This window comes from Halyomorpha halys, unplaced genomic scaffold (genome assembly GCF_000696795.3).
Source record: "Halyomorpha halys isolate HHAL.00 unplaced genomic scaffold, Hhal_1.1 Scaffold261.1, whole genome shotgun sequence".
In the NCBI taxonomy this organism is placed as follows: Eukaryota; Metazoa; Arthropoda; class Insecta; order Hemiptera; family Pentatomidae; genus Halyomorpha; species Halyomorpha halys.
The window spans coordinates 955,199-965,308 of NW_027116513.1; the positions used below are offsets into that span (position 1 = coordinate 955,199).

At 32.8% G+C, this 10,110-nt stretch overlaps 1 protein-coding gene across 1 annotated transcript; it reads right to left on the bottom strand.

The window, feature by feature from the left end:
- Positions 1-520: 520 nt before the first annotated feature.
- Positions 521-6,470, bottom strand: LOC106680438 (juvenile hormone esterase). Its single transcript, XM_014420152.2, has 10 exons — positions 6,263-6,470; positions 5,070-5,213; positions 3,129-3,270; positions 2,870-3,055; positions 2,598-2,788; positions 2,349-2,493; positions 1,538-1,704; positions 1,324-1,453; positions 1,112-1,238; positions 521-1,020 (listed from the first exon to the last, which is right to left on the bottom strand). The coding sequence occupies exons 1-10, from the start codon at positions 6,443-6,445 to the stop codon at positions 789-791; spliced, it is 1,647 nt and encodes a 548-aa protein (XP_014275638.1). The 5' UTR covers positions 6,446-6,470; the 3' UTR covers positions 521-788.
- Positions 6,471-10,110: the final 3,640 nt, after the last annotated feature.

Below are 10,110 nucleotides of genomic sequence, written 5' to 3' on the forward strand. Positions count from 1 at the left end.
TTCTTCCTCACAAGCTAAAAGATGAACAAGGCACTCTGTAACCAAAGTTACACACAACTTCCACTTTTCCTTCAATTTAGGCATTTCTTAATAAATAATTTTAATCAAAACTTAGAAGAAAACAATAACATGAAGGATTGGAAGGAAAGGTTATAAAACAAGCTACTCGAAAAATCCGCTAGGATCTCTTACGCATTCACCATTTAACAGGACTGTAAATAGCGCTGCTCACAATCCTATACTTAAAACATTTAACATTTAACACAACATAATAAATACTCCTAATATGGCAGTTCAGACCTCAAAATGTATATTTCCAAGAAAAAATCAAATTCAAATTTTTCACGATCGCTATACCTCCCTTTACTATATATTCCATATATAGATAAATGAAAGTAAAAACTCTGAATTAGTAATTTTTTTTTATTGACATAAAGGTAGTTTAATGCACTAAACAATGTTTGTTGTATGAAAACCATTTAATAACAAACCCGGGAATGATGAAATTAAAATGCCGCTGTTCCTTTAGAAATTTTATGTACTTGTTTAATATAAACATTTACACTATAAAAAATACAATATTTCAAGATAAATGAATATCTTATTTGATCTAAAACTTACTACATATAATGGTTACTACACACTCTCAAACTTTCTTGATAAACCTTAATGATCAATCATTTTGCACAAGCGTGCTTGAGCGTGTGTATGATTATTTCAAGCTGAAGCATGCTTATGTAAAGTTTTGATTATAAATACTTCAGCCTGTTTGGCCACCTTGATAAATCTTAAAGAAATATAGTTTTGAAGGCAGTGAAGATGCTTAAAGTCCCCATGAATACTAAAGATGACTGAATCGTTGACGATTTAGAAGCTGGATCTGGAAAGATAGTTTTCCAGAAATCCAGTATCTCCTGATATTGGTCATAGTTCCGAACTGTAACTCCAGAGTTTTGTATGTCCAAGAAATGTAATCCTTGGAACTGAGGCCATTGAACCACATCTTTGCTGCTTGGTGTTCTGAAAATAGGCGAATATGTGATTTGATCATTTCTTCATTTATTTATTAGAATATATAATAGAATTAGTTTATTGAAATGAGGTGACTCACTGGTTTCTGGCAAAGTTGACCCACATCTTGACCAATTGCTTGGACAATTCTATATCTGCAAGTTTTGGCCAGCCGGGTACTTCGCCGAACTCAAAGAAGTACGCTAGTTCGGCAGCATGTCCAACTCCTGAAGAAGAATGGTGATAAGTTATCAATATTTAAAATTTCTTAATTTATAACTTATTCATATATATATATATTGCAATATATACCTATAGGTTCGTTATTACCAACGAACATTTGAGGTCCTCCGGTGTAGTTGAAAACGTAGAAATAAGTCGGTCCAGGGTGTTTATTTAAAGCCACCAAGCTCGGGTAAAGAAATAAGAATTCAGTAAAGAACTGCAATAAATTATAGATCCAATATATAAATAATTAAATGTGAATATAATAATTAATAATTAGTAAAATATAAATAATATTTACGTTTCGGATAGCTCTCAAAGGTTCAAGTCCTTTATTAAAAAACCTCTCCCATACGCTCAAGAATTCCTTAGGTTTGTTCTGCAGATCGAGTTGTGTTATAATAGTGTTGTTGAAGGTATTAATAAAATCGTCTGTGTTCTGCTTGCTTGTCAAGTTGTATTCGTAGGCTGGAATAAAAAACAGTTATAATAAATGATATTTTATTCATCTTCCTAGTACCAAATCATCATTTGATGATTTATATTACATATATATGTTTATAAAAAAAAATTTTATTGTTAGGAATTAACAAATAACAGGTAAATATAAAATATTAAATAATTTTATGAATAAAAGGAAAAATAGAAATACACGACTCTAAGAGCGCTTGGATCTTGAATAAGTCCCCCAAATAGGAATAATTCAGCTTATGATATTGAAATTATGGACAACATAAGCTAATTGCGTTCAGAACAAAATGAGTCATAACTGATTGTAATACAGCTTATCAAAAACAAAGAAGAAAACGATACCTCGAGATTGCTAAGGAATAAATATACCTGAAGGTACTTAATAGCAAAGCCCTTGATAGTCAAAAAGCAATAAAGAGGTGGCTGAGCACTTTAGGGCGAAGGTCCCAGAGAACTTGCTGTAGAAGATTAAGAGTTCAATTCCCACCTGGATCAGTCAATATTTATTTCGTGATGACCCCGAGAAATGAATCTTGACACACTCTATGGTTGGATAGTTCTTCAATAGATAACTTAAGCCGAAATCACTACGCTAATGTTGATTACTGGAATGATCGTTAATGTTTAAATCGTTAACCTACTTCCAGTAAAGAGCATTCCGTCATCCTGGCACACTCCCACAATCCAGGGGTAGTTATGGCTTGCCGACGTTGGCCAGCTCGTTAGAATAGCTCCAGGGGTATTCACAGGTTCCAGAACAGGAGATGGACCACTTTTTGTAGTTTCCTAAAATATAAGAATCTTTTCAAGCTTATGAATATCAGGACAGAAGTAAATTAAACCTTGGTTAAATTAAACCGGGTTTGAACTAGGTCTCTTTGAGTACTTACATCTTTCACTAAAGTAATGTTAGCAACGAGTTCAATAGGTTTGTCTTGCAGACATTTAAGTAGATTTCCTGTTTCGTTACAACCGACTGCCTTAGCCAAGTTGAGAACCATTCTTCTCGACTCCCCAGGTTTCAAGATTGCCCAGGGTGTCCATCCGTTTCCGCTCTGAGACACGCATCCTTTGATGAGACCTTAAAAGAATATTGTGCAGTTTGATGGTTAACAATATACTTAAAATTGCATTATTTAAATTTAAAAAAAAAATAGCTCACCATTGGTTCTTGGAGACGAACAAATAAGATCGGAAGATGCACCACCAGCACTCTCACCAATTACTGTTATCAGATTCGGGTCCCCTCCAAATGCACTAATTTCCTTGTAAACCCATTCCAATGCCAGTGCTTGGTCCTTGAGACCCATATTTCCAGGCATGACATTGTCTTCCAAACTGAGAAACCCTTAAAAAATAAAATATGTTTAAATTACCTTTGCAAATATGGAATTTGACATGATAATTTGATGATGCTATACCCAAATTTCCTAGTCGATAATTTGGTGCAACGAAGACTACATCTTCATCCATAAAAAACTTAGCGTTGCCGAAGAAGAACACTGAACCTGAATTGAAGCCTCCTCCGTGTATACTAAAGATAACAGGATATTTTCCAGTTGTCTGAAATTATATCATAATTAGATCTTTAATAGGCAAGATTTGGAAGAATAGCAATATGATATTCTATCCAAATCATAATATGGTTTATTACTAAATCTCTTAATTTCAGCCCATTTCGGCAGAATTTTGAAAATATTTTTATGATTATGAACAGATCGATGTCTATAGGCTCTTTAAGTGAAGGACGTCCATACCATTATCTGTTGGTTTTAAAGATTCAATGAGACTATAATTGAAAACAATCTTATACCTGATATATTTTTTGAAACGGAATTGAAAAAAAAGAAACGTGAGGACTTTTTATTAGCTCTATTTCTATGGTCATAAAAATTAAAAGTAATTTAATTAATTAATGGCTTGCCTAAATAACTTTTTAATATATATAAATTCTTTTAAGAAATAGTGAGGTATAGATAGTCTAATGGCCTAATAGCTAGGTATAATAAAAAAATATAAATCAGCAGATAATATTTTTCTTACACCAACCAATTTACATATAAATATTGTATTTGAATATCTGTCGAAATATGGAATTTGGAGGGAGGAAACAAAATATGCAATTGCATAGAAATCCAGTTTCTATTAATCATAAATCTCAGAAATTCCAAAAACCAAGTTCTACAGATCATGAAACAACATAACATAACATTGATGGCACTACATCCCTTTACCGGGACTGGGCCTCCTCCGAAAGCTTTCTCCAGTCAATGCGATCAGCTCTAGCAGTCTTCAGTTTCGAACTCCCAGTAGAGCCCTGCGTCCGATGTCACTGAGTCCTTCCATCTTACATTTGGCCTTTCTTTGTCCATGCATCCTTCCGGACAGCATCTTGAGTATCGCCGAATCATCCATACGCGCGACGTGCGAGGTGCCCGGCCTATCGAAGTCGTCCTATCTTGATAAACTTGACTAAGCCTATATCCTTATAAAGGCCAGCGAGTTCGGTATTTCTTCTTCTTCTCCAAATTCCACTCTCTCAAACAGGACCAAAAATTCTTCTCAAGATTGATCCTTCAAAGATCAGAAGTCTTTTTTCATCTTTCTTCTTAAAGGCCCATGATTCTGATCCATAAGTTAAAACAGGGCGTACCAAGGTTTTGTATAAGGTGATCTTGTTCCTGCTAGAGAGGAAACTGCTTCTAAAATGCTTCGGAAGGCCAAAGTAGTACCGTTTCGGCGTTGCTATCCTTCTGTTGACTTCTCGAGAGATGTATCCGGAGTTGATCTCAGACCCAATGTAGACAAAGCAGCTTGCCTTTTGAAACTTATATGGTCTAGCCACAAAAGAATCGGTCCATGGTCCATCTCCTCCAAATCTCATTTACTTGGTCTTAGCTTCATTTTGTGTAGCCCATGTTTCTCTGCTGCATCTGCAATGGCCAAGAACGACTCTCTTAATGCACGTTCCGATCTGGCAGCAATATCAAAGTCGACAGCGTACTCCAGAAGCTGAACGGTGTTAAGAAGGGTTGGGTTCCGAACATGCGCTCTGCTTTCTCTGCAGCGAAGTTAAAAAGAAACAGGCTAGCTCATGAAGGACTTAGGTCATGAAAATTATGTAAAAAGCATTCCCACCCTGTTCCGATGACCATCGTTGCTTAGTCGTATCGTCGTATAGAAGATTTTGATAAATTTTTACATAATTCCTAAAACAAATTCCAAATATTCAGAATTCCCTAATCTTAATGGTTGTATAAATTTTATCATATTGAAAGTTTTAGAAAACAATTTTTTGCCTAAAATTCATCCTATAAATAAGTTTCCTAAATATAATATAAATATATAAATCTGATTCATACATTAGGTGTGAAAACATTCAGATAGAGACAATCTTCTTGTCCAATGATTGGAGGCCCTCCTGAGTATTGATTCTTCTGGTAGCAAGTTGGGGTTGGCTGAGTTGCGTCCAATATCCCAGTCCACTTGTCTGCTTTCTCCGAAATCTGTGAACAAAAAAATATCGCAAACATTTTTTAAGAAAATAATCGTAAAATAAAAATTGATTTTATTTTAACTGATGCAGGTAAATTGGCTAGAGGAAAAATGAATGTCAGTGTATTTCATAACTATGGCTCCCCCTTATGTTCCAAGGTTAGCTATTAAAAAACACTATAGATAAAGCATAATATAAACCATTTTTCGGAGTATTAATAGTTATATTTTACGTTTTGATTAAAACACTATAAAAATTAAATATTTATGGCAGACCAGATATCGAGAGAGTGGATTGATTTTATTTTTAACGTCTAAACCAATATTTGCACTCTTTTGAAAAACACTTATGAAATACAGCCTTACAAATTAATTAATTACATTGTTATTGTATTTTGTTTCAGTGGAATAATGAGTTTTGGACTATGATTTGTGATCTCATAATACGGATTTATCAGCTATTCAGCTGTTTGGAGTAAGTTCCCACATGCGCAAACTCCCACATAGGATCAAGTTTGTGTTAATGTCTTTTTGAAAAATCCCAACGCTTATAAATTTGTGCCATATTTTAAATAATAGAAGAATTTTTCCCAACTTTGAAATCAATGATTACCTCTAGTTTAAAATTCTATATCATAAAATTCTACCAATTAGATTTATAAATAATTCAAAACACTATCCAATTATAGTCTCAAAACATTTATTTCTTTTACTCGTCCAACGTTTCGGCCAATTCGGCCATCTTCAGGGACAATCTCAATACCACTATGAAAACATATAATTTAACCACTCTAAAAACTTCATTCAGGCTATTCTGCCCAGGTCAAAACATTTATATCTAATAAGTCAATTATCCATTAAAAACCACAGTCAAAATTATTTCTTAAAAAATTACCAATCTCAAGAAAAAATTTTAAGATTATAAATAAATAGATACCTTTGTTATTTTTGGTTACCAAGCGTTTGTAGATGTTTTGGATTTGCAACGTGATAAACCTAGGGTTCTTATTCTACATATAATCAAATATTTTAAACAGGAGAAAAAACAGACAGTACTTACCATGAACCTCCTTTCCCCAAGAGGTGGCTTGGCGTAAGGAATTCTGGTGAAGGAAAAGTAGTCCCTTCCGTCTCTAGACCTGAGAATCTGTCCTTTCAGTGTGCCCTGGGAGGTGGTGACCTGAGGGCTCTGCCCCATTACGAGGTGCCCAACGGCCACAGCGCACAGAAGGATCGCTAGCATTACTACTGTATATCAGTTTCAGTATCTAAATGAAATATATATATTACCACTTATCTTATATAGATTATTTGCTCGTGACAAGAGAATTTCAACACTAAAGAGTTTGGAAATCAATTAAGGGCCATCTGCATGCCACTTAACACTGAAGGTGTACTCCATTTCATAAAGCATGTGTAGCAGAAGTGGCTTTTAGTTATTCTTTTCCATTATCAGCCCTTTTCTGACATAAGAGAGGGTCAACTGATTGACTGCGAGGGCCGAGTTTTTAATGTGTGGTATTGCCACCAAATAAAATTCAATCAGAAACTCCTACAGACACGAGTTTGCTAAGGTAATGAAAAAAAAAATGAAAAATAGTTTATTATTCTGTGACTAGTTCTCTTTAGAATAATTAAAAACGTAATTTTAATTATATAATAAGATTTATCGGCCATAAAACAGTGTTGCCACACTTAATTATACCTTATAAACAGAGAAGAAAAAATATATTAATTATAAAACTAAGTGACTAAATGAAAAACAAAACAAAAAGGTAATTACAAAATATCTTTACAATTATAATAATTGATTATATACCTTTGGTACCTTTGGGTGAAGCCAAAGGTAGTTAAATAGAAGGGATTTAAACGAGGGAAGGGTTGGTACATGACATATGCTTGAAGGAATGGAGTTCCAGAGATATGGAGCTCAAGTAAAAACAATTTATCAAACGCAGCAATTCAGTTAGGTGGAGGGTAGATGTCAGGTAAACGAGACCTAGTAGTACGGTATAGGACAGAGAATTTGAATTGCAGGTTTTCTAGGCTATAGGAGGGGCGCTGATACTAATTACTTGGAATAAAAAGGAACTAGGAAATGCTGGCATCGGATGGATGGATAGAGCCATTTCTGCTCGGCGTAATACTGGGTTATGATGCCTCAAAGCACACTCGGCTAAGCAGCCTTATCCTCCAATTTCAATCCTTTCTTTATCACTGGTGAGCCACACTCAGCAGTATGAAACTTTAGACGTCATCGGAGCAAAGTTATACCTTAAGAGTAAAGTAACCCGCTTCGACGGTGTTATATTCATTTTGGTGAACCGATTTTTAAAAATCTTTTTATTTTATTTTTTTCATAATGCATTAAAGCCACAACTTTTTTAATTGCCCCGAAATATACAAAGAATAATCATGTTATGAGTATTAATATTATGGAATAAGTGGTTTTAATACTTTTTTAGATCTTAAGAATGCACAGTAGATGCTTCTTAGGATATAAGAAAAAATTATTACGCCATGAGCTACAACTGGAATAAATAGATGAATTAATTAAAAAAACGTTATGTGAAATTTCATTCAAAGCTACCATTAGTTAAAGGGCCAGTGGTGTACAACGTAGTAAATTGAAAGACATTTGTATTTGTATCTTTTTTTTTTTTTATTATTATACATTTTTTATTTTATCTGAAATTTTTTTTATTGTCTAAATCAGTTTCTTTATTTTATTGATTCTATAAATATTATTTGTTTCCTTTTTTTCGTTCTTTCATTCTTCAACTACATCACTATTATTGATTTTTTTTTGTCAAATAGTGATTTTTAATTTTAGTTAAAATTATTCAATAATTATAATATTGTTTTTTTTTTCATAACCTCTATTTCTGAAATTTATTGTTTTTAGCATGAATATATGTATTTTGATTCCGCATTGTTTCCTTCTTCTGTAATGGACTACATTTTAAGGATGTTTTGAGTTGTAATTTTGCTGTAGTGGGCGTTGTATTGTTTTGTATATCATAAATAGTTAGTGGTGCTTTGGTGAGTAGAGAGACCATGGCTCCTTAAGATTCTAGCACATCACTACTAGAACTGAGTTGGTGGAGTAGGAATTATTGCGCTAATGCAGGCAATTTTAAAGTCAATGATGTTTCCATGCGCAAGTATTTTTGCTACTGTTAGTAGATATGATATCTATTTATCTGATTACTCTAAAAAAAAAAAATAATATATCATAATAAACCTTAGTAATTTTGAGAGTTACAGCTAAACACATCCTTTAGAATAATTGTCTACAGTTGAGAACTCAAAACTAGTTTGGAATCGATATGGAAGAACGGTCCATCCAGTTTCAGTCTTGACAAGATCAATGCCGGGACACGTCCAATTCATTGGATTGTTCCTGGTTCAATGAAGACGTTGATTATCACCGATCTGATTAGAAGTGGAACCTCGTGGAAAAGACAAAGTGTATTGTGAGCTCCGGAGTAGTGAAAGTCATTAACCCAATTTGGCTTCAATCTTCCATTCAGTCTTGCGGTACATCTTGGAGGGTTATCAACGTCTCCTCGATGTCTTCTTTCAGATGGCTCTTGTCTCTGTTTATCCTGAGGTTGTGCTCCGGTAAGTTACACCAGAGTGGCTCTTAAAAATTTTAATTTCGTATTAGTGAGTACTGTTGTAGTTATGGGCGTTGAGATGTATTTTTAAGAGAAGTAGGAAAAATTTGGTTTGTTTTTTTATTATTAATGGTGGCTGTATGTCCCTCAGCCGCTTTTATATCCATATGCCGAATAAATCAATTAGTAGATAAAAATAAATTATTACCTTTTTTCTTTCACTTACAATTAAAATTATATTGTCACGACCCAACTTTCCTTGTTAGCTAATGAAGTAGTTTTGTTATTTTTAGTGTTTTTTTTTTACTGTAACTATTAACCCTTTACGTAGTTAAAGTACGACAGTCTATTCCTAACAAGATACCTTGTTTTCTTGTTGTTCACTCCAGATTTTTTAATGGTGGAATGACGTATTAAAAAGTCAGTTACAAAATTCACACAGGATTAATAAATTCATAATAAGAAGATTAATATAATAATTCCAAGCTACTGCTAGTTCTAGCCTGGACTGATCTGTATGCTGTGTTATAGCAACGTTTAAAATACTTCCAATTTTGTAGAGTTCCTCTTACTTATTAGTTTGTCAAAATTTAAATAACAAAAAAAGAGTAAAGAAATTTCAGTGTTATTTGGGTCTTAAAATATTTATTTAAAAAAATATTTGATTTAAAAATCGATTCATAGTAATCTACGAAAATTACATTTTGGTCGCTGGTATGACGATCAAAGAAAAAAGAATATTTCAAACTTGACAGCTAAAATGCAATTTTTGTTTAAATACGTTTTTTTTTTTATTAAGAATTGTTATTTTCCACGATTGAAGGATTATTAAAGAGAGAAATGCTTCATTTAGCCATGCTGTCCAAATACATTGGGTTGCTAAAATATACAGCGTACCAATCAATCCATCATTGGATAAACAATAATCCATGATATAACTATAATTTTTTCCCTACATTTTCCTTTTACATTGAATTTATTAATGAATTACAATTAGTCTACAGACTAAATAAAAATATTAAAATTTTTTTTTCTATTTATAAAATAAAAATATTTTTCTATTTATATAAAAAATATTTTTATAAAAAAAACATATGTAGTATTTATTGAATTCCAATAAATTTAGTATAATTAAAATGAGAAAACAACAAGGATAATTCATAGAATATTAATTTATCTGAAGGTTATAATTTAGAATTTATTTTAATATATATTTTTCGCTAAGATCCAACTTCCATGATTTATAGGCGATTCGACTAAAACATGATCTAAAGTTTTGTAATGTGTT